At 39.3% G+C, this 25,817-nt stretch overlaps 1 protein-coding gene across 3 annotated transcripts; it reads right to left on the bottom strand.

The window, feature by feature from the left end:
- Window positions 1-295: 295 nt before the first annotated feature.
- Window positions 296-25,496, bottom strand: wu:fc17b08 (ligand-dependent corepressor). Of its 3 annotated transcripts, none has more exons than XM_034203741.1 (7): window positions 25,380-25,496; window positions 17,308-17,373; window positions 16,228-16,307; window positions 15,766-15,898; window positions 15,254-15,574; window positions 15,028-15,127; window positions 296-6,681 (listed from the first exon to the last, which is right to left on the bottom strand). In XM_034203741.1, the coding sequence occupies exons 1-7, from the start codon at window positions 25,474-25,476 to the stop codon at window positions 2,058-2,060; spliced, it is 5,421 nt and encodes a 1,806-aa protein (XP_034059632.1). In that variant the 5' UTR covers window positions 25,477-25,496; the 3' UTR covers window positions 296-2,057. The 3 variants fall into 3 exon arrangements, with proteins under 3 accessions (XP_034059632.1, XP_034059633.1, XP_034059634.1); XM_034203742.1 differs by having other exon boundaries at window positions 25,384-25,488; XM_034203743.1 differs by lacking the exon at window positions 296-6,681 and adding an exon at window positions 6,867-13,248.
- Between the last annotated feature and the right edge of the window lie 321 nt (window positions 25,497-25,817).

Below are 25,817 nucleotides of genomic sequence, written 5' to 3' on the forward strand. Positions count from 1 at the left end.
CAAACACTTCAGAGACCTGTTTTGTATATATCTGAGACCTATAATATATTGATGAAAAACAGTATAATTATAATACGGGACCTTTAAGATTTTCAAACAATGCCTGAAACAGACTCTTCAACTGGAACAGTCCCACAGTGGGTAAGACAGTTGTCTTTCAGAACAGCTATGTACAACCTTGTTTATTTCAAGCAAATGGAGCACTAAAGTTTTCACTTTGCCACTTTCTTCACTTCATTCAAGTTTGGTTAATTAACATTTAAAACACTTGTAAAAATGAGGCAAAAAACCAAGAAAAAATGCCAACATCTTTATATCAACTCCAGCAAAAATACAAAATTCTTGACATAAAGATGTATCTTTCTTGGGATTACCACAAATAACGCAGTCATTTCTTTCTAATATACACAATCAAAATCTTTAAATAGCAACTGTAAAGAATAAACATGTTCAAGTCCGATATTTGGTGGGCTGTTATAGATTAGCTGACAAGGAGTTAAATAACAATAAAAACATGTGTTTGCATTTACAGACAATTTACCCTCTAAAGAGAAATGAACACAAAAAATAACACTACACTAATGAAATGTACTACTGTGGAAGTTAAGAAACTTCACATTATGAGAACATCTGCCTGACAATAATAAAACTGCAACATACATACATAAACAACTCAAAAGTGTGACTAAGACTAGCCAAACATGTCATATCCAAACTTGTAAAATCAGGGAAGGAATGACTCACCCTATAGTGTGCCATTAATGCTAAATAGGCCATCACTTCATTCATATTTACCAACCAAATATACATTTTTAGGCCTTTGTTAGGAAACATTGTTGCCAAAGTGATTCATAGGCCAGTATCCCAAAGTCATCTCAGATTTTTCAGTACAGCATTTTGACTTTTAATTGCATACAAAGTCTTGAATGAGGTTAGCATTTTTCCAAGTTCAAGGGTATAAAGATAGGTATGGGTTTGAGCTCTAGGAAGTCAATAGCTATAATGCAAGAGTTGCTGTCTGCACATTACCAAGACCTAACACATGCAGAAGCAGGTCAAATACTTAATGGGATGTTGAGTAGATAACAAAGGGTGCAATGGTCGATAGGGATGAAAAACCACCGCAAACATAACAAATGTATTTCATGACACATACAGAGCACGTCTGTCCGTTTAACAATTGAGACTCTTATTTGCTTTAACATCTAACACCTAAAGTAAGAACGATATTAAGTTAATGCTCTGGGAAAAAAATAGTAATATAAAAATAAACCTTAATGCCTCGGTCAACATAAGAATGTAGAGATGACACATGAGGCATAAGATGTGAAACCTAACCTCTTTACACACTCTGAAGCTAGTTAATGCAGACAGCCTCTCCATGAATTGAACGTTTGTATAGCTAAAAGGACAGGAGTTTTCACATTTAGCAACAGATTCAATTTGTTTACACTTCATAAATAAGGCACCGGGTCACAACAGTCACATATTCACAATGTTGTGTTTAGAAGACAAGCTGGAGAAACTAACTGCCTACTTACGGTCTGTAAAACCTTATACAAAACATGACCTCCCTTCTCATAGCAAGCACTCAATGCAGTGTATGCCATTATCTAAAACAATAACTATTTACAAAATGGCAAAAGAAAAGTAACAAAACAGGACGCTGAGTGAACGTAAATGTCACTTCGATATCTGCATCAGATGTTTGATGTTTATCCCAACTTTTAAAATAAGATTTCATAATGTTATCTGCAGCCTTGTCTTGGGTAGCTGGAACAGAAACTACAGCAACTACATCTATGACATCTCATGTATGACTTGTCTGTAGACTTCAACTCAGAGCAAACACTCAGCAAATATCACATTTGTTTTTTCACACTTTACAAAAGCCTAAATTACTTTCAAAATGTCTTGCTTCTTCACATATTTGCCAACTGAACAAGGTGTCCTGTGAAGGGGTGTCATGAGAGTAGAACATATGTATTTCTGGACTTTCTGAAAAGAAAGTAACAGAATCCCCTAACTAAAGATCGTCCTTCTCTGCAGGTGCACTTTCATTTAGAGAGTGATGTCCTAGTGCGTTTTGCGGGCGTCTTTAAAGGCTCCCGAGCTCTCTTGGTTGCGGATTTTGTCACACTGCGTGGTAACACAGCAGTCTGCCTTCCTTTCGCCCCTCTTCTCATCAGCATGGGTCTCTCTGATTTCTTGACTGCTTTAGAAGATGCATTTTGTGATTTCATGGACTTTGCGGCCTTCTTTGCAGCAAGAGTAGGGCCACCACTCAACGGGACTGCTACCTCCATTTTCCTCTGGGATCTTGTTAGTACCTGGTCAGGTGAGGTCGGAGCCTTGCCATCCACACTTGGCCGTGGCGTTTCATCAGCCTTCTCGTCTCCTTTGATTACAGCGACAGTACTTTGTGACGTTTCCTTTGCGAGCGTTTTGCTAGGACTCACTTTATTTAGAGCTGCTTTTTCAACATCGACTCTCTCTGCTTCAGTTTGTTTTTTATTGTCTGCCTTGCTTTTCGATTTGTCGCCCGGGTTATGGTCAGATATTTTAGGAGACCCTAGTCGTTGAGAAGATCTCTTTGGCATTTTGTCTTTTTTAGTTGCATCTCTTGAAGCTCTACTGCTGCCCTGAGCCTTGACCGCCCTCTGTTGAACCGGAGGCTTTGTAGTTTTTCTACCAGCCAATGTTTTCCTTCTTTCCATCTTTGCAGCAGATGCTTTCATTTTTTTCCCGACAGGTAGGGCTGATTTTTGTGCCTTCGTAGATGGTTTCACATTTGACTTGGCGGCCGACTTTTTAGTGTCCAGTCTTTTCATATTGTTGTTTTTTAAGGTTTTTGAGGCCTCTTTGAGTCTAACATTGGTTTGCTGAACCTGCATCTTCTCTCTGATATTAGAGTATTTCTTCAGGATCCTTGCGCTAGCTGGATTCTTTGATTTACCAGAGGCTTTCTGGGATTCACCCTGGGCACAGGCTTTGGCAGTCTGAGTAGAACTGGGCAGTTCTCCTCTCTCTTTGACTGCATTTGCCTCCAGGGCTCTAGCAATAAGTTTCTGACTCTTGGGGTTGCTCTTTACAGGAGAGGCGATGGCAAACTTCTTCAAATGTTTCTTCAAACGCTCAGCCTGTATGCTTGGAAATATTCCCTGAGAGGCCCCTGAAGAACTAGCACTGTGGAAGCACAGCTGAGTTTCTGACGGAAGACGTGTATTTACCTTCTTGACAATGACGAGGGACTTTGTTTCTGTTGTTTCGAGGTACCAACGACAGATACTGGAGAGATTAAAACCTTTCACGAAGAGCATTTGGAAAGGCGAGTATTTCTGGTGATCTGAAGACTTTGATTTCCGTGCCCTGCGCTTACTTTTCCATATGGCTGCCTGCCTGTCTGATTTGTTTTTGTACTTTGTTGCCGGCTGACCCTCTTTGTCCAATTGCACCCAGCCTTTTTGCATTTTATCATACTTAATGTTCAGATTTGTTATTAGGTGTTGGTTTTCTTCACCATTCAAATTTTCAAGGAATCTGTTTGTTTGTTTTGGGGGCTGAGATCTTGGTGTATTGATAGGAAGGGCAGAGCTTTGAGGAAACTCAGGCACAACAGCCACTGAAAGAGGCTTCATCTGAGTTTTGGTTGCTTTTTCTGGGATTATTCTAATAGGGGAAGCTAGGTCAGTCTGTCTTCCAGCTACAGTAGCACTGGTAGAGGGTACAGCTAATCTCTGTGATCTCAAAGCCAATTTCTTGTTGTCAACTGGTGATGAATGAGTAATAGTTGGAGGCATCTCAGTCTTACTCTCACTCCGTAATGGCATTCTTGCCGGTTTGTCTGAAAGGGAAGAACTGCTCTCATCTCCACTTGCAGACTTGTCTCCTAAAGGTTCTACATTTGACTTCTGCGGCAAAGCAACATCACTTGCTTGTGCCTCCTTTCGGAGAACCCGCTTACTTGTTATCGGCGTAATCTGTGTTGGCATTTCAGTCGTTACAGGGCTTTCCATTTTTAATGGACTTGATACCACAAGTGGCTGTTTCTCATTCGTACTGCTTTCTACTACAGCACTTGTAGACGGTGGTTTCTCGTTGGCCTGCGATGTATTTTCTTCGATGTTGTTTTGTATTTCTTCAGGGGTTGTCTCTTCTTGTTGCGAGTTGTCAATGTTATCTTCCGCCAGTGTCTCTGGGATTGGGACTGTGTTCTTTTTGGACTGTTCAGGGGAAGATGACTCGATTGGAGGAGGAGAAGTAACAGGAAGCGAAGAAGGGAGGGGTAGGCAGGGAAGGGTCTCTGTAGATGGAAGAGCATGGGTAGCAGTAGGTTTTGGAGATGAAATGGCAGCAGTAGATTCGGGCGGTGAAACTGGAGTTCCTTTCGATCTAAGTTGTCGCTGCTCGGACAGTACAGACAAACCATCCTTATCTCTTTTTTGTTTCCGGGTTAATTTGGTCTTGGGGGGAAATGTAGATGTTGGACTCGATGGTGGGGCAGAAGACGGTTCCTTATCTTTCTGAATCTCAGGAGTAGTATCAATAGATTTTACAGCTATGTCTGTTTCAGCTAGATGCTCCTCCGAATATTTGTTTTCAACAGCTGAATCAACCAAAGTCTTGATGTCGACACTCTGACTAGTTTTAACTGGGGTTTTAGTAGGAGACGTGGCGTTATTTGATCTACGCCGCAGACTTCTATCAGAGGCCGATATGGGTCTACCATTGACAAAACCCACGACCACAGCGTCTGTTTCTCTTATCAGCTTTGACGGTGATGCTGCAGTACCCTTTTTTCTACGCCAAGGGGGCAATTCCTTCAAGAGCGCGTCAAGAGACTTTGTGGACACGTCTTCGTCATTATCGCCTTCAGTCTCTAAAGGCACTACACAGTCAGTTGCTTCAGATGTATTCATTTCTGGCTCTTTGTCTACTGGCTCCGCTGCCAAATTAGTGATGTTGGTCTTTTCTGTCACGTTGAAGTTGTCATTGTGTTTCTCTGTCTCTGGTTGAAGATCCTGACTTTTCTCATCTTGTATTTCTTCCCCTTTATTTTCGTTTATTTCTTCCTCAACTTGAGCCACTGGTGACGGGGCACTAATCTGCTTGAGAACAGGCTCACTGTTGTGCAGTCCATCTAATGAAAGTTGGGGCTCATCTTCATTTATGATATTATCCTCTAATGGCCCCACTACGGTGTCGGTGGCTATTTGCTCAGGACTTTCATGCATGTCCTCTTGAGGCTCATGCTCGTTCAAAGGTTCTGCTTCAAATGGAGCCTGAGAAACAAGTTTTTCAATTCCTGTTGTCTCCACTGAATCTGCCTTTGTGTCCATTTCTACATCTGTGATCATATTCATTTCTTTGTTTTCTTTTGGGGACCTTATCGGAGAGGAAGGGACCAACTGATCTTTGCTCTGACACCTGTCTGTCTGACTATGTTCTACTATTACGTCTTCTTCACTGGCTGCTACCTCCACCATATCTCCTGTTCCTGGTATCCCACTCTCATTGGACACTTCTCTGGACATTTGCTGACTCATTGTCTCTCTACCTGCTCCAGCAAAAGGCATATCTATATATGGTACACCTTCAGGCTTTGAAAGCATTTGTTTTGAGGTGACCAAGGTGATCATATCTGGCATTGGATTGGGACAGTTGCCCTTCCCCGCCAATGTACGGACAGTTTTCAACTCCCAGATTTCATCTGAATACAAATGTCCTCTAGTGCTTTTCCTGGCATTGCGGCGAGGAAGCACGCCACGCTGCTGTTCCTTAAAACACTCTGTTATTGGTTTGTCAATAAAAACAATGTCACAGATGCCAAGATCAGGGTCAGCCAATCCTTTACAAGTTGAGTCCATAATCCCATGATCAGAGGACGACCTGACGGTCTTCCTGGCAGTCCGCGGAGATTCGGAAGGAATGCTCATGTGAAGTGAAAACAAGTTTGCTTGTTTATCTTTGGCATGCCCAAGACTATCTCTCTGCCTAACATGATGTGCATGACTTGTTTGAGTGTGTCTTTTCTTAGAGGAGCTGAGTCTAGCACTATGATTCTCTGTTCTGTTAGATGAATTTGAGTTACCCTGTCTGTCCTCCAATGTGTCAGAGTGAGATGAAAGAGAGGCGTTGAGCACGCATGACAACTTTTTACCGGCAGCAACATTGCTGGCCATGATTTTCATCTTAAGAGGAGCATGATCACCATGGCGGTTGTTTTCTGAATCCAATGGATTTGCATTGGGAGTGACTAAAGCTTGGTTGCTCCCTGACCCAGGGGTGCGAAGATCCAAAGCAGGGCCAGTTGATGTTTTCAGCAACAAAGCATTGTTTGGAACTTTCCCAATTGCATGGATGCTTGGGATAGAATAGGACATATCCTGGACTTCTGACTTGGGAGTGGATTCACTGGGAAATCTAAGCTCAGGGCATGACTTCTTAGGAGTGAGTTCATTGGATTTTGAAGTGGAACAAGCACTTCCCTGGATCCCAGAGGGAGAGTTAGAAACGTTCTGTGTATTGGAAGATGCCAGTGCTTTGACCTCAGTCTGTAGAAAACCTATAGCATCTACTATCTGTCTCTGATGTTGAGTACAGAGTTTGGCCATGAAGCGTTCCAGCGTGGAGGTCGACTGCAGGTCTGTTGCCTTTGCAATAGGAAAGTCTTGAGACTCCCTGAGGGAAAAAAAATATATATGTTATTGCACACAAAGAAGAAGCATTATTGGTTTATACTATTGATTGGTTTGTGATTATTACACTTATGCAGAGAAATGTTCCTTTGAATCTGTTTTGACCAGTTTACTGGGCAAAAGTTAGAGCTTAATGTTTGTTCCAAATAATTCACAAATGGTACACAATGTTTATCATTGCATATTTATTAGAAGAATATGTGATTTTAAAAGTGAGCCTTTCATCCAGTGAACATGACCAATTACATTGTTACAGATATTACATTTTTTTTTTTTCTTTGCACAGTGGTGCCTTTTGTTACAGTATACATCAAGAACATCTTACACATGCACAACACATTTAGTAACGGTGGCCCACTTTGATTAAAAGGTCAAACACATGTTTATCACTTGAAAGCGCAAATACATTGGGGGGAAATATAGAGTAGATATTTTTTGTCAATTTTTCATGTATTTAATAACTAGTGCAAAGGGTGGCAATTACATATAAGTGCTTAACAACTTAAGACAAATTAACTAGTAAAAGCAAAATCAAGCATGACTAAACAAAGCTAAGTTATTATTTCTAATACCTGGGAGGTTTCGTTTGTGTTGATGCAAATCTAATGTTATCAGTCAACTGGGGGGAGCATGTTTTATATTTGTGGCTAACGTTTTTTTCAGTGAGGTAGGTCTATTACAAAATCATCGCGACCTTTGGAGCATCTATATCATTACATTATGCCAAAAATATATTTATAATTCTGAAAAGGTTATTTTCCTTGTAAAAATAAAAAACAAAAAAACAAGTCCTTCTAATGATACAGTGGTCTTTCAACAAGAACAATAGACAGATACATGAAACCACATCTGGATTCCTGAGGTGACATGTCACAAGGCTTTGCTGAGTAATGAAAAGGAGACATAGCCCACAGCGTGTGCCGCTGAGAGAGAGGTGCTGGCAACGGCATGATGAATATGTGGTCATAAAAAGCTCTGTTGAGCATTGTCTGACATCTTATACTCCAAACAAATACTTGCAAACTATTTGTAGTATACAATAATACATTTTGCATTACCTAATAACATACTAAGAATATTTATTCTTTGACTAAGTAAAGCTGAAACCTATAGCATCACCCTTAAGCTATAGAGGAGATGGTGGTATATCTAGTGTAAAGCTTGTTATGTAGCCAATACCTCGTATGACACTCCAGCTATAAAGCATAAGTGGCAAAGTGAAATTTAGATTATTCATATTATTGGAGTATTGTCAGTATATTCGACTAGATGCATAAAGAAACAAGGACAGTGATTTAAAAATAAATATGGATTTCAGCTCCAATTCGCAAATGAAACAATACACCCTTCAAGATGGAGGTGTAAATGCTGCAATGCAATATCTGAGATATATCTTAGAACTTTCTGTAAATATCTTCAGAATGTTACATGAAGTATTTTTTAATTAGATGTGCTGTTTGAGGCACTGAACTTGAAAGAAAAAGTTGAACTAAATAGTCATTGGTCAACATCGTACCTGCAGGTAGGTTATATTGACATTCATTGTGTAACAAGTATGAAAAACAATAAAACGGAGAAAGATGCACTGAGATTTGTTGGGATCCAAACACAAAGCTGTATGGCATGCCAAATATCTCAAATGTACATTTTTGAAAAATAATTATAGAGATTAAAAAAATAACATTTGCTGGAACCTGACCAATGTTTTGCTAAACCCTCTTTAAATCCTGCTTGCAAGCTTCTAAGGAGTAAAGTGGAGTACCTGAATAACTTGTGGTAAGTGTTTCATCCCTGAGAGTTTCGCTCTCTGTTTTACTTTGCAATAAAGTAGGGAACTGACACAAAGTACATGCCTTGTTCTTCCAGAGGATTACAATAACTAAACAAGCAGAAGCAAACATAACTCTTTTCAACAATATTTCAAGCACACGAGCACACAAACATGGAGGTGTTAACTCATCAACAATGTCCATATACTGCACATTGCAGAAAGAAATTATCTGGCAGTTAAGCACAACTATATTTTACCACAGGTCCAGTGAGCCATTAACCAGATTTGAACAGGTTTCTGGATATTTAACTTTCACAGTTTATCTACTTGATACATTGTTGACTTGACAGTAAACACACCAACACTCCAGTATTTTAAATAAATCACCCCCAAAGATAAACCGTCACCATATACAACTAACTTCCCACTGACACAAATGATTTAGTCCAATCATGCAAAACATACCCAGTGTCATTCCTGTACAATGTTAATGTTAAATCAAACATAAATATGTACATTTTCTTTTTAAATACAGGGATATTCTCTGCTCTGGACCTTCAGTCCTCAAACAATATGTTTACCAAGCAAAAGTTTCCCAACACAATAAAGCGGGACAATCTTAAATGCTATCCCTTCGCATTTATTATGCAAGACAGTTAAATATATATTTTAAGCATTATCTTCCTATGTCTATTAACACTTCAGTGGACAACCTTTTGTTTGTTTAAAGCCATTTACATTCATGGTTACTTAAGTGGTGATAAAATCATTAGTTCATAAATATTGATTAATAAATATTGCATTAACAAAATAACTCCACAGATCAGTTTGTGTAGAAATGCAAGGGGATGTAAACTCTTCCCCCACTATGGAAATAAAAAGGTTTCCCTAAGTCACAACTGTGCGAACAAAAGCCGGACCCCAAAAAGGAAAAAGGATTAAGACAACGTAAATATATGAGGAGGCAATTAACTACAAGGATACATTGAAATATTTACATACGGTTGAATTCGACAGATATTCTACCGTCCTATATAACTGTTTGAAAGCTTTTTCTGTAAACTATTCGCCTTCACTCAAAGATTTTACAATAAACTGTATTGTGTACATGAGAAATTGCTACATAAAACAGCTATGAGAACAGTAGACTGTGATATGGGATTTCCAGATGAGGTAGTCGGCCATTAGATTTGCTACAATAGACAATAAAGGCGCAAACATTTTATTTTGTTACCCGTCAATGAACCCAAAACGCATGTATGCCTTTAACAAATTCATTAAGCATGCGTTTAACACTCGGAATGAGAAAATAAGTGTGGCTTTTGAGTCATGCTGGATGATTGTCAATGCTAAAAAATACAGTTAATGAAAGCGAAACAGCGAGTAGATTTGACCTAATGGTATTAATCGTACAAGTGTACTTGGAGTGGCTACTCATTTTTTAACCAAGACAAAGTGATGACATTTTGTGAGTATGTAAAAAAATATATGCAATTAAGAGCGGTTAATTTGTTAAATGTATCAAAAAGTTTAAACTAAACGTGAGAGGAGATGCAACCCAATTTAAAATAAAGTAATAAAGCCTGCATTAGGAGAAAGTCACGGAGGAAATTAAAGTTAGAAGGTGTACCATCTAACAAAGTTATTCCATTGTTACATTGTGATTAACATACAAGTGTGCGAGTCCCTGAACTATGTTACTGCCGAACCAACTCTCACTTCAAAATGTTTACATGTTTAAGTTTATGTTATGTTAGGAGTTCAATGCTTGAGGTGAAATAATCATTTATTTTTATCAAAACATCCATTTTCATCTAAGCAACATTTATAATGCTGGAGGAAAAACAAAAGACCAAGATTTTCTCGAGCTGTGCATCGACCTGATAGAAAGAATATTGGGCCATGATCCCATATTCTGGAATGTCCTGAGGTATAAGTGGTAATGCACGATGAGACGTCCTGATAGAGCAAAAATACCGGGCAAACATTCAATGAAAAGGGCTTTTAAAAGCTTTTTATCCTTAACGTGTTGTACCATTACCATGATACAACACAGAAATACTCTCAAGGAAATGGTGGAATGAGTGTTAACCTGCACTCTCACCTGGTTCAAGATGAAGAGAATTATTTTCATTGAATGTTTGCCTTGGTAACTTCAGCAATAGGAGGATGTGGGTAGAGGCATGACAGCAGCTAACATGTTTGCTAACTTTTCTAGCTAGCAAATGTTAGCAAGCTAGCACAGCCAGTCAGTCAGTGTGTTTGACTCCAGTTGCTAATATTGATGGATAAAAGTTGTTTTTTATAAAGTAATGACTTTGAGCTAAGAGCTTCTGAAATGACATAATTGCTCCTAGATTTTGACTCTAACATACTTGTTAACATGACATAAACCTTTTTAACATATACATTATTGTATTTTAAAGAGTTAAAAGTTAACTGATAACAAGTGTTCAGCTAGTGCGCTATTTTGACTGTGAATAATCAGGTCACTAAAACAGAGTATCATCCCCACAAACCTGATACATGTTATTAATTGACCCGAGGATAATTATTTATCATGTGCCGAGTGCGAGCGAGATGTGAACATATGCGCTGTATATGTATAATTGTTTATACATCGTAAATAAAAAAGGAAAAATTCTGCCCTTCTCCTGTGGAGAAAGACATTCCCAGAGATAGTACCTGAAATCTGAAAAAGACAAGCCCTGATTCACAAAGAACTGTGATGCTCTGAAGGCATACACTGGCACTGAAATGCTACTGAAAACTAGTTAAGGTAGGTTGTGAAGTTATCTAAGAGTAGAACACGCATACTTGTCAGTAAGACATCCTGAAATGTTACGTCAAATAGGGGGATTTGGTCATCAACCCCTTTAGAGGTGACTAACATGAGGCAATGCTTCAGTTAAGCTTATCTCTAGCTGAGGTATATTTATGAATATACAGTGATCTACTATCTGAGAGATATTTTCTTTGACTGACAAGTATTGCTTCTCAAACTGCATTAATCCTGAGTGCAGTGAAGGCAATGAAAAAAATAGCATTCATAAAAAGGACAGCAACACATAGGGATAAAAGTTAGGTGGCAAAGATGTGTCGTGCTTGACTTGGATTCATAAGGAAAGTGACAATTCTGGACAACACATCATGCTATTGCAACAGACTAGAATAATAAATAAATTTGTTGTATATAGTGTTTGGAATAAATACATACTCTGAATATAATTTACTTACATCTCCAGTGTACATTTTAGTGATAGAAGTGCATTTGCAAAACAGTGACAGAGACCTTCGCTGTCATCCATAATGACCTACATACTCTGTAGGATAAACTATATGTTCATTTTGAACATAAGAACAAGTGCTCTGAACAGTACTGAGAGAAGACACCAAGGGGCGCCACTTCCTTAACAACTATTCAATATGGCTCTAACATGTTTAAATACATGTTAGCGCCAGGAATGACTCATTTAAAAACATAACCAAAATAAATAATGTACTAACAATATTGTTAATTATAATTAGCAAGTATGCCAGGTCAAGGAGACACTTTGAGTGTGTAAAATAGATGGCCATAGCATTTTTAACTGACCAAAAGGTAGGTGAAGAATTAAATAGATGAATAATTATAGGTATAAGATTTAAATGTTACTGTAAACCACTAAGGCTTGTGGGAAAACAAGTCAGCTACTACCACTGTCTGGCAAATGCAACCTCTGCAGGGTTAAAAAGTACATAATTATTGGTACATTAAAGTTGTATCACTCATTTGATGAGAGGCTTCCATCATGGAAATCCTCTCCGTTCTCGTCAGATACACTCTCCCTTTGGTCAGAGACAATTTGCTGGGAGAGTTGGATCCTCTCTGGGGACCGTGAAACACCATGCTCCTCTATCTTTAACAGCTTCAGTTTCTTTTTGGGTGGATGTTTCAAGGTCCCCAGTCGCTCTTTCACTTTGTATTCCAGGGTGCTGTGTGGAATGCCATAGATGGTTTGGGCTTTGGACACACTCATTTTCCCACCCATCACCATATCGATAGCCTCTTCCAGCAGGTCGGTGTTGTACTGTCGGTATCGCCCACGCTTCTTCCTCGGCTGCTTGTTACCTAGATCTGACTCTGATTCCTGAGGGTAGCTTCCCTGCGAGGATTTGCGGTCAGTGTCATAAGGCCAATAGTCCTTTTCTGAACCTGAGCTACTAAAACCCCCACTGCCCTTTTTCTGGATCTGTCTGGGTAGTATGGAACGAAGTGCCTTTCCCAGACCGTTCTCATAAGCTGATCTCGAATACTCGGTGGAAAGGGAATCCCAAGACGAGTCTGTTGCTGAGGTCAAAACTCGCACCTGGGGGATCTTGAGGTCAAAAGGTGATGAATGAGAAAGAGCGAGGCTGTGGTCCCTACAGGCCTCCTGGAGGTTTCTTTTGTCATAGGCAAGTGACTTTGTCAAAAGTCCAGCAGCCTCCAACAACCTGGGTATGTCTTTAAGGTGCTCACTAGCCTCGCTGTTGGTTTTGAGTTTGAGGAGGGCCCCAAAATGACTTTTAGAACTCCAGGAAGAAGATCCATTTTTGAAAAGGTCAGAAGGTCTGGAGCCGTTGCCGAGAGGTGACTCAGGGTCGCTCTCCAGATCGGGCTCCTCTTTGATGTGCAGCGAGTATGCAAGAGCTGAGGAAGGCTTATAACGGTTGGAGTGGCCGATATTCTCCCTCCTCATCCCATCCTGTAGGCTCTTCATAAACAGCCCGACTTGCCCGTCTGCTCTCAAGGAAGGCCTGATTGGATGGAAGGAAATTGGGTGTAAGCAGAGCTTGCACAGTGCCTGATCTCTCTTTTCTAAAGGAGGATGGGTTGGGGAGGGGAGGATGTTGGCCACTCCTTTATTATATGACCTTGCTTTGGTAACATCACTGTTTTAAAATACCTGACTGCGTAGTTGAGTGTGACTTTTAAGAACAAAAAAAGTGTCAAGTTTGACCATTTTTTATTTAATTGCTGTGATTGTTTACAACTTTTGCATCAACATAATAGATAAGAACGAAAAAGAAGAGAAAGGGCAAAGAAACATCAAAACAAAAGCAAAGGAAAGGCATTTATTGGAGTCTTGGCTGAAAAAGCATAGCCAGAAGGAGGCAATACTTGTTATTCCAGTAAGGCAGCTTGGCACGTAGCTGTTGAGCACGGCACACTAACAATGTCATACAAAATGACTGATGCAAAGCTCTGGACATTTTGTGTGACGTTACCACTGAACAAGCGCAGAAATAAAAGAGTAAGCCAGCAGAGGGTTTTGTGTATCGAGAGTCAAAACCCAACTGAAGTATGGTCACACAAAGATACAAATAATGCAATGAACTTCTTTTTTTTTATAAATTAATAAAATATAATAGAAAAATCAGAGCCAGCTTTATACCTTTAGACTGATCATCACTTTTTGATTATATCAGTTCTCAAAACATGAATTGAGGAGCATGCAAAGCCTCTAGTGTTTAATAAATATATATGTCATTATCGGTACATTTAAGTCCAGATGGATATAACAACTACCAAGGGGCTTTGCTAAAGGGGAAAACAAAACAAAATCAATTCTATTTGGATAAAGGTATCGTCTCACATGTTTGATTTCATTAAGAATTAATTACACGGCTACAGCAAATTCCATTTCAATTTGAATCATGTCATGTTTATGTACATATTGCACGTATTATAGGAAAACTACCTGTGTTAGCAGCATAATAACAATGCTTACTGTTTGAAAATATAAAAACTTAATTCAATTATTCCTCGGGAGAAGAACATGATGTGCAAATATGACATTATTTATTTAAACACCTCTACTTCTGCTACAACATAGAGCGTCTCTGAGGATTGGGCTAAAATAAATATGTATAGCTATATCCGCTGCATTTGTGCAGGGCTTCAGTCCTCAATGAGAATTTTTGACGAAAGGAGTTGCAAGACTCAAGAACATGAGCAAGACTGTGAGTCCTGTCGTAAATCATTATAATCAGGCCAGCCAGTTCCTTGCCAGACAATAATGGACCACAACAAGGCAGAGCTAACCAAATCCTTTTAAGCCGAGGTAGCTCGCAAATTACCAAGATGCTACCCATTATTCCCTAGCTGGCCATACCAGTGACAGGTCACACAGAAATCAGGACCAGGCGGCTGCATTAAACTTATGTCTGCAAGTCATTTATTTTGAATAGCAGCATGAAACAACTGCATCCACAAGGACGCACTGGAGTGAGGTTTACATTTAGAGTCTAGCAGCAGAAGCACACAAAGAATGTCCCTCTCTTGCAGTTAGAAAAACCCTTATCTCATGTTTATTTGTAGCAAAAACACTTCTTTTAGCACAACCCTGTGTGTTGCTGTTCATTTTCTTCAAGCCTCTGAGATGTCAGGACTGAGCTAATGCCAATTAATTGATGCCACTAACTCTAACCCCTCATTCCAAATTCATTTTGTGACTCACCTAAACTACAATTTAACACATCTTTGAAATCATCACGGCTTAAGGAATGGAGAATAAATAAAAAAAGATATCTTACCCTTTGAGTGTGGAAGTGGCTGGAGAAAGGCAGGGGCTACGGTCAGACAGGCTGCCGCTGCTGTAGCGGTTCTTTTTGACAGATAGGTCAAGAACTCCATCTGTAAAAAAAAAAAGGAAGGAAGGAAGGAAGGGGAAAAAACTCAATGTTAAGTTCAGCCTGGCCAACCACCAGGGCCCTAGCTCAGGCATGAATAGCTGCCCTGTTGCAGAAGTGTTCACACTACCTTGTTCAGTAGGCAGAGATGGGGGCCTCTTGATGGTGAGGTCCAGAGGAGCCTCCTGGTCAGCCATGAGGAGCTTGCTGAGGACGGGGTTCTGGTTGTGTGCGGGCCCAGCCACGGTGGCAGCGGGGCTGGCAGGAGGAGAAGCCCCTGAGATCAAGGAGGGGGTCGGCAGGCTTTGGTCAGAGCAAGGCTGGGAATCAGAGCCACTGTCCTGAGAGGAGCTGTTCTTTGAGGTATATTCGGCAGCAAACTGTCGCATCATTCTCTGAAGGATCTCTCGAGCCACTACAGGAATGTTTGGGTCCGAGAAATTTGGCACATCTGAAAGGAAATACACATGGGGTTAAAAACTGTCAAGTACCTTTGGTGAACATTCACTATTGGATCCGTAGCAATAGGGTAGAACATTTACATTTATAATTTACAATAAACCCTTACAAAGTGATTGCAGGTTCCCTGTTAATAAGCATTTTAGTGTCATAACATTCAAGTACTGTTGCAGTAAGACTCACCTTTTCTGCCAAGGACTGCATGGAGAAATTCCTCGGCTTGTTTCTCTAGTCGGCTGATTGTGTTCTGATCTTTAGCCAGGAGAGGTTTCGGTTTGTCTTCAATCCCCTCGTTGGTTAAGCCAATTAAGTGTTCCTATCAAATGACAACACTTTTAGTCAATGGTCTTCAGACCTAAACAGGACGTATATATATATACATATACATACATACACACACACTGACCAATACATGGGAATGTTGTTTCATTCGCTTTACTCAGTTCAGACTGATATTGCTCTCTTTATGTAATTTGACGACAACTAATTCTGCTAGTAAACAGTAAAGTATTAGAGAGCATGGGCACTTCAAATGCTTTCCTAACATCCATCCGTCTTCTGCTTTTAGTATTTCTACAACTTCAGAAATTCTGAAAGACACCATCAAAATGTAAGGAAAGAAATAGAGAAAACATTAAATCTTACCTTTACATTGTCTCGTCTCAAACAGCAGAATAAACAATTTTCATCGAATGACCAGTCAGACACTGCTGTCGGCTCGAGGTCTGAGGGCACAGAACAGATAACAAGCAATGAAATACAACTGTGTAACAAATCTATGTTTTTTTGTTTTTGTTTTGTCCATGGAGGACACGAGAGGCCCACGGTTATAGTAAGAGCTTTTAATAAAAGGTGCAGCAACAAACCTTTTGACATTTAATAACCGCCCATCATAGGACGGTCAGGCTGCGGTCACTGCTTACGTCTAGCCAATGCCACATTGTCACAGCAAATATATGTCCAAACCACCTCCTACCAGAATGAATATCTTTAAAAAGGGGGTTCATAATCAGACTGAATCTTATGTTTGTTGGTTTCAACAGAACCCTATTTTATTTTTATATTAATAAATATATATTTATTAAGCATATTGAATGATGCCCTGTTGTAGGAGCCTGGGAATGAGTAGATTAGTATTACCACCAACTACACTATAGCTATTGTGCATAGGAAAATAAAGCCTTAGAATCTTTGAATGTTAAATAGTTGGGATGCATCATGACAATGGTTTTGTTTGAAACCTACAGTCTCCAACAATCAGTATGCATTATTCTTCAGATGACGACTCAATAACAAGACAGAAATGTATGAATGAAAGAAATGCATGGGCCAGGAAATAAAGGGTTTTTGATTTGTTTCGGTGAGACTGAGTGAATCAAAAGTAGAGCGATACATTTTAACATAATGTTCAGCAGCCGGATTCCCCCCATTGCTCTTGTAGAAGGTCTACTTAGACTTTGACAATCGTCTCAGTGAAACTTTAATGAAAACCAAATTAATGGCCACTATCGTCTCACTAGCATCATGCATTTTAAAAATGTCTGTAGTACACTGTGGACTTTTACACTAGCCCCACGCCATCCTAAACAGCAACCCTGTGGGAATACAAGGCGTCTTCTCTTCTGCAGTCTGGTAGAGTGAATGTAGAGAGGTACCACATGGTACAATGCAGCAGTCATGATGACAGTTTCAGATTTAACCAAAAAATCTCATTCATGCACTTACCTTTAAATAATTTGAGGTCCTCTTCCAGCCCTGGAGTAAATAGACCTTCGAGAATGCTCTCAAATCCTGAGGAACAATATGAAATACAATAAGTCAATAAGTCATATGCAGTCAAAAATGCTATACATTTGGACGTAGTATTTGTTAAGATATACTCCTAATTGAGGCTTTGTGCTCAAAACAGCAGAACAAAATGAATCACTCTTTAGGGCAGCCTCATTCGCCCAAGGGCCCAAATTAATTTGTTGTAGTCAAGGAAGAAAAGAAAATGGAGCATGGTCTACTGTACATTACTGACACTTCACGTGATAATGTCTAGTACATTCACCCAGGCGGTCTTTGCCTTTCCATTTCTTCTTGACAACCCCTGTAAGCAATCCCCTGCTTCTTTTAAAAAGACACATTATCAGCTTTCACCCCAGGTTTTCACTTCAACAGTAAATACATGCACTTCATCCTCCTGTTGCCAAGCAACTAAAGCACCTACAGAGTTGGGAGTGACTGCTTGCTGTAACATTAAAAGAGAAGAGCGCCATAAGATAGTGTTAAAGTATCCTAGTTGGGATTGGGAATCCTGCCAAAACCAAATCTTCACATTTCACTAAAAAGCTAGCAAAACATCCGTTATCACACAAACAGGCTACAGAAAATCTTGGATGCATTACTGGTGAGATGGTGGTGTCCTACAGTCCCAGCTGTTTCAAAGATGTAATGTGTTATGCTGCATAGGACTTGGTTCAACAGCGCATTAACACAATATGCAATGTCTGCTTATTGCCGCGGGGTCAATGTAACAAATCCAAAACCACTATATGCATTAAATCAAGCGCTAAAGAGGTCAGGGGTAACATCTGTCTACTGAACTGGATTTTAAATGAGTGAGAGTGCTACATCAAATGAAGTAGGCACCAAAACGCAGAAGTAGAATGAATCAAACCATTCGGACACAAAAAAGCCAAACAAATGGCTGTAAAAAAGAAAGAGGAAATTAAAAACATATTTGCATTTGTAGAATTGACAAATTATTTAAGAATTTAGACTTATATTTTAAAAAAGAAAAACATCACAAAATTACCCAAATGTGTATCTAACACACTAACATAGTACTGAAGGCCTATTTACAGTACGCCTTCACAGAAAAACTAGTGAGAAAATGAACAGTCCTTACCGTCCACCCTCTTCCAAAACTCACAGTGGATTCAATAAAAGCTGTCATCTCTTAAAATGCCCTCGCTCTGCCTCCCTACAAATTCCCACCCACTTTTCAACAGCCAAACATAAAGAGGGGAGTGTGTGTGGGGGGGGGGGGGGGGGGTGAAACTCTGCCTTGCCTATAGCTGCATGAGTCTGTTACTGGGTTAGTGCACAGGACTTCAGCTGAAGCTATCCAATCCTATTTTCTGAAATATTTCAAAGGCAGGGGGAGAAAAGTAGGTCATCCACTTTGGTTTGACAGAGAAGCGGCATGACATCAAACTACTCTTCAGGAATTCAGTTTAGGGCATTTTAAATGTGTCATAGTGTAAACCATGACTTTGAGGCAACGTTAACATGCATTCAGACTGGCAGATAGTGCACATCACAATATGTGACATCATTGAATCATAAAAAGAACCCCTTCACAAAAAAACTAATCCAGCAATTTAAAATATTTATAGCTGTCATGCAAGCTCTACAAAATAAATGTGTATAAAAACGGAATAATGGATATAGTTAAAATGCACAATAAAGGGAAAGAAACACTGCACCATCACTGTATGCCCTCCAGTTGCCATATGTAACGCACTTTCGGATGTAAAAATAACTGAGAACGGTCAACTTTTCTGCTTTATTTCCTGTGAAAAAGGAACATTCACCAACTAATTAACTTAAGAAGGAATTAGGCCACCATTGAGCTCTCACGACATACATCTGGTTTGGTGTATGGTTATCAGAAGCCAGATACAATAATAAGCAAAGGTATAAAGTGATAATGATGAGAACAAAGCAAAAAGAAGACCGGTAGTATTTGCCATCGGGCTTTAGACCCAATTATAATAAAACATATTGAGGATTAATGAAAATGACATACTGTACGAGCGATATCAGGTTAATGAGGCTAACAGAAGTCATCTCATCCACTGCAAAAGTGGGGGGGAGGTAGGAATCTAGAATCTTTTTTTTTTTTTTTTTTTTTTATATACAGCATATTACATTTTTTTTTTTAGGACAATGTTACTCATTCTCGTTAATAATTTTTCTCTATACGAGGAAAAGGATGATTCAAGACCATTTTGTTATTTCCAACCCTTGTTGCCTTGTTTGTTTATTTATTTACTCCAAATGCATAATGTGGCTTTCCTCCAGGCAATTTATAGTCGAGTGAAGGCAAAGCTTACATTTAGGTATGCTGAAATCAAAATGTATTAACATACCAAGTGTGTTTGCTGAAATGAAAACATCTCTGTTCAGGAGATGAGAAGAGCCACTTTTGTCTACAATTTAGTACTTAATATAAAAGTTGATTTTTAACCAAGGAATAGAAATGATAATAAGATTTTCTTTTAAAACATCACATAATGTAAGTTTACTATTGGTCCATTTGAAATGATACATTTAAAATCATATACTTGCTATTATTACTAATCATATGGCAAAATCAAAGTCAAAAGTTAACCATTATATGACGACGATATCTCAAATTCAGTAATAACAGATACGCGCAGTTAAATGCAGTTTTTTGTTTTAAATCATAGAGAAATGCTGTTTATCTTTACCATTACTCTCCCCGGACTAATGACCATTATTGAGACATCTATGATATGAAGCACATTTTGACTGAAGAGAAAGTGCCCTCTCCCCAGAATCTTGAGATACCTACTCTTTCATTTCTCTGAGGAGGGCTTGGTTAAAAGGTAAAGGACATCTCTGCAGGACTAGCTTCCAACCAAGCTTTTCAAACAGGAAACATGTCGACAGAGAAAGAAAGTCATCTGATTTTTAGACGAACTTACATTGCTTACAATTTGGTTTTGGTTTTTCTGCCCCAAAAAAAATATATATATAATATATGTTTCCATTCAAAAAGATGTCATGGTGTGTAACTTAAGGAGGTCCTATTGGTAGAAATTGAATATAATACTCGAGTCACACTAAATTAAAGCCTTCTTCTGACCTACATCTCAAGCCAATCAGAAAAAATGAAGAGAGGAATGATTAGGAGTGTACGACACCCTCTCCGCTAGCACTTTGAAAGATTAATCCCACAGATCTACCATCAGATTAACCTTCCTAAATCCTAACCTTAACCTATGCTGTACATCACTGTGAATTGAACATAATGAGTGCTAAAACCCCTCTTTACTGCTTATTGCTAGCTCCACGTGAGTTGGTGGTGTGGCCAAAAGGTCAATGTTCAGCATATGCAGAAAATCTCTGAAGAACCCCCTTGTCATTTTTGCAGTGGAAGTGCACGACAGTGAACAGGCCTATTTGACGTGGACATGTATTTCTTTGAAAACGTCCATGATGTTGCTCGATTGCACAGAGGATTCCTTCAGATAACTTAGCGATAACGTTTTGTGGTCCTTGGTTACAAGTGTCTTAATTGTTTAAGCCATTTTTGAGAAATCTTTGTTCGTAAATTATACAATTCTGCGCATTAACCTCCTCGGCAGTTGTTAAGACTTCATCCAGAGTCCCACATTTTACTCAGTTTTATCCGAGCAATTCACTACAACATTATGATAGAGTATACCCAAATTAATCCAAAACAAAAAGGAAGCAGCTACGGAAATGTCATGTCCTGTGAGCCTTTGAAAAGCCTAAAACTAAAAAGCTATGTATTAATGTGTATAGACAAAATGGATGGACTTTTACTTCCACAACCTGGCTACAAGCGATAATGGGTTTTGGTATCGCTATGGGTGCCATAGCGATACCAAAACCCATTGTCCACTCACAATTATGCCAAACATTTATAAATCAGGTCAAATGTTTTCCTCTGACGAACCACAACTGTTTCTGACGAACCAAAACCTGTGTGTTATAAGTATCAAGGACTTCCATATGAATTCCTTTTACATCCATTATTTCTACAAGCTATCGCCCACATTTTAATTCTGAAGTTAATTATGCTTAAATGTATGCATCACAAAAAACCCAAATGTTAATAAAATGCTTACATTTAGCCTCATCTTGAGACTGCAGTGATCTTTCCAGTGGATGACCCACCCTTCCCTCTGCCGCTCTAGTGCTGAGGGTGTACAGTGCTGCATCAACCCCCACTCAGCCCATCCCCCACTGTAACTACTGTACAAATGCTATCTCTGAAGGAGTGACCACAAGCTTGCAAACGGGAGCTTCCCTAAGCTTGAATCAGTATGCAGCCAAAATAAACGTCGCTATATCTGGCACCTTTGGCTCCAGCCTTTGGAATACAAAGGGATTTATCCGCCATACATTCTTTTATCTTGTAAAAACCTGCATCATGTTTTTAAAATCCAACCAATGTTCTGTATGTGATGCTTAAGAGTGGAATTTTGTATGAGGAGGATCACCGATATCCCTGAGCAGCGCTGTTATGAAGATGTTAGAAGGGGCTGGGGGATGAGTGCAGAGATGACAAAATTGCACAAATTAGTCGAGATACACAACATGACTATTTTTAATCCGACGGCAGCTCATCACAGAGACCACTTCTAATGCATAACCATCTCAAATGCATTTACTGTTGCTTACGAAGCTATATACAAGAAGGGAACTCACTGTGGGTCAAAAAACATGCTTACACATGACATGGGCGTGAGCAAAAAGTGCTTCAAATGTCATTTGGCTACACAATGTGTTCATTAGGAGAAGCATGCAGTAGTTTGGAGCAGGCTTTACAGCAATGAGGTGGCAGCTTTGGGCAACATCGACAGCAACGAAAAAAACCTCTGCATGAATACTTAACATGATGTGATGCAAACTGACAGTCAAATGGTGTAATGCTGCGCAAAGCATAACTTTGAATAACAAATATGATACGGCCATGATTTTAGGCAAATATAAAGAAAAATATGCACACACACACACATGTATGCTGAAGTACACACACAGAGAAACACACAATTAAAGAAAGTGCATTCCATATGAATCCATTAAAGCTGGTGGTTATGTTTGCAAAATGTCAACAAACCTCAGCCGGCTTTTTTTAAAGGAAAATGTAGGCTAAAAGCCGATCAGAGGGGACATGCTGGAGGAGGAAATGGGCCATGCTAAAGTTTAAATAATAAACAAGACAATCTGCCTGATGTCAATATTTGCTCGTCATTTATTTGAGCACCTTAATCTCACTCACGTGTCCAATGGAAGCATGAATAACTGGCATTCCTGGGATTTTCAGATGTTAGCAAATGTTCCCAAATCCACGGTTTTCATCTGGGGGCTGGTGGACCATGAACACATGTAGAGGCAAACATACACAGACAATTGTTGCTGCTGTTCTATGGGACAATTGCCCTTGTCTCAGTTCGACTGCTCACATTAAATACACAAAGACAAAATGTCCATTTCAGCATCGGCAGGGTGGTGGTGGCGTGCAACCCTCTCCACCAAAAAGCCAAACAAAAGTATGTCCTTGTTGTCATGGACAGAACATGCCATTCTGCCGAGAGCAGACTGATGCTGTTGTCATGTACTCTGCAGCCTTACAATAATAGCCAAACACAAGGGACATTTGTCAATCATAAAGGGGGTACTGACTGACTGGACTGCCCTGGGTCTGGGGGTAGCGACTAGTCAGAAACTATTATTCTTCCTCCAGTTCGTTGTAATAATGAGCACACCTAGTATTGTAGACTTTAACTGGAATAACTTTCTTCTTGCTGGGTCTAAATTGTTAGCTTAGTCTTTGAAAGTAAGCTCTTAGAATAATATGTATATTATAACGATCAGCTTTGCATGTATAGCCCCGCTATTTCACCAAATAATGCTGCAATTTTTAGATTGTGCCTTTCACATCTTACATAATCCGTGACATAATGGCTGTTGAACTGGACTATATGGCTGAAAGTCACGCACGGTTGGCAGCATCGACTGGTTCGTGTCAATTGTTCTGCTGCTCTTTCTGGTTATGAAATCAGCTTCTTCCTTTCCTAAATAAACTAAGAGCTGAAAATGTTTAACATGCATGAATTTGTGCACACATACTACACGCCTTGTACATACATTGAACAATTCAATGAGACCTATTCATAGAGCAGCCCGATGAAGTGAGAGTGATTAAATGTGACTTTTTGAGATCAGCAGTGCCAGAAGTGGTGTTCTGGGTTTTAAATACATTTGATGATGCATGTGTTCATTTTAAAAATGCAGTTTCATATTCTGCCCAAAACCATGAAATGCATGCATTTAAATTAAATATACGTTGCATACATTTTTTTTTTTTTAAATCATAGAGACCTTATTCAAAACATGGACAGACAGATTTATGCGTAGACTTGTTTCATAATTTAAGTTTGCACGTTTATTTTCCTATTTAGCCAACAGCAGGCCTAAGTATGATAAGGAAATGGTTTCTTAAATGATGCATTTCTTAACGAGTTAACACAGGAAATCATTTGATTCACATTACCCTATGAGAAAGATAAAAGTGAAGATCAACTTTGTTTCAACCAGACAAAAAGTAGTAACTGATTTGATTTGAACATTTGGGTCACCGAGCAACTCTCCTCATTTGTGTGATCAATCTGTGTGTGATGGTGCCGAGTGTCCACATTGGCTGTTGCTATGTTACCTACTCAGAAGAAGGAGGTTGGCAAGGCATGGATTTAAAAATGGCCTCTCCATCTTCTTCAAGTCCTACTGTAACATTGTGTAACACCACTAAAGTCCACTGATTTTATCTGCTGATAGTTAGTCCTCGAACTTCTCACAGATACATTCTTATTGTTTAAGGTGGAACAGGTTCTTTTAATAATCGAGTGTTACAAAAAAACATGAATTAACGACAGAAAGGTCTAATGTCCTACAGCAGCAAAGTAAAATGGTTGTACACTACTGCAAAGCAGTTAAAAACCAATAACTTGTCTAACAAATGCAATGCTTAGGCAGACCAATTGTTTGTAAACAACAAAAGTTAAAGATATTGAATGTAAAATGTGAAATCAAGGGATTGCACCTAGAATGCATCTCAGAGAATTGTGTTACTATCTAACCATAAAGCAAAAATATTTCACTAAAAGCCAAAACTGTCAAACTGCAAGTGGCACTAGTTGAGGAAATGTCATTTGACTCTGTATTCTGGACCAAAAAGGTGGACAGACACCGCAATAAGCATAGCTAAAAGTCTTCCTGTCCAACCCCCCAGGTCCTGTTCTGCAAGCTCCTTCTATTTGACGAAATTGCTTTTGTTATAATTGTTCAAAATAGTTTCGATTCAACTCACCATCATACAAATATGCATAATAAAAGAGCTTTAAACCCTCAAGTCAACAAGGCCTTTTTAATTATTTGTTTTAAGGGCTACTTCAAGTTAGTGTAACAATACCAACAAATAAAAAGACCCCCAGCAGCAAGGTTTCTGCCACTTCCTCAATACAATATTGCACGCATGCATGAGGCTATTTTAGAAAAACAAACAGAAAACATCAAACACGGGCATATCTCGCCCTCCCCCATCCAAAATACTACAGTATCATTACACGGGAACGCGCATCTCAGCAAACGGGTCTTTTAGCCGACGCAACGCATAGAGACACTCCCTTTAAAACAAGCACGGTGCCCTTTAAACAAACTAACGCCAGAATCGTTAGATAACTCAATTCTACAGTTCGGTTCAAAATGCAAAACAGCGAGGAAACCCAAGAAGTAGTGCAACATTGTCGCAAACAGCAGTATATATATATATATATATGTATATATATATATATATATATATATATATATATATGTAAGTACTCAGGCTGGCTGCCGAGAGAAGGAAACAGTTGAGGACAAAAAGTCGCTCGGAGATGCCCCGGTAATAGATGGTTATTTACATCGATAAAGGTCGCACAGAGGCGAAATTCAACCGGTGAAATTGTACACCGTGTACCTGGCATTGTCCTTACCTACACAGTGAATGAGTTTATGTTTCCAAGAGTCAAGTTCCTGCCGAAAGCCGCGCCTGTCGATTGTGCATTGCTGCCTTTTACACTGACTCGCCATTTTCTATCGTTCTTGTCTGGCGGGCACGAGCACGGGAAGAGGAAGCACTATGCTATATGAACGCGCACGCCCCTGTGTTGAAGAGGAAATCACTCCATAGGGAAATGTAGGTTTCAGTCAGTGGTGGATAAGTAGCAAAGTGCATTTACTCAAGTACTGTAATTAAGTACAATTTTGAGGTACTTGTACACGACTTGAGTATTTCCATGTAATGCTACTTTATACTTATACTCCACCACATTTAAAAGGGAAATAATGTAAGTTTACTCCATACATGTATTTAACAGGTTTAGCTACTTTTAGCAAAATGCATCTCTAAACAATTAAACTATTGGACTTTT

The sequence above is a fragment of the Gymnodraco acuticeps genome, unplaced genomic scaffold, assembly GCF_902827175.1.
Source record: "Gymnodraco acuticeps unplaced genomic scaffold, fGymAcu1.1, whole genome shotgun sequence".
Classification (NCBI taxonomy): domain Eukaryota; kingdom Metazoa; phylum Chordata; class Actinopteri; order Perciformes; family Bathydraconidae; genus Gymnodraco; species Gymnodraco acuticeps.

Coding starts and splice junctions, on each gene's coding strand:
- wu:fc17b08 (XM_034203741.1), bottom strand. CDS start 25,476: ATGGCGAGTCAGTGTAAAAGGCAGCAATGCACAATCGACAGGCGCGGC. Junction 16,308..17,307: donor GGACCTCAAATTATTTAAAG/GTAAGTGCATGA, acceptor CTGTGCCCTCAG/ACCTCGAGCCGACAGCAGTG. Junction 15,899..16,227: donor TGAGACGAGACAATGTAAAG/GTAAGATTTAAT, acceptor GTCATTTGATAG/GAACACTTAATTGGCTTAAC.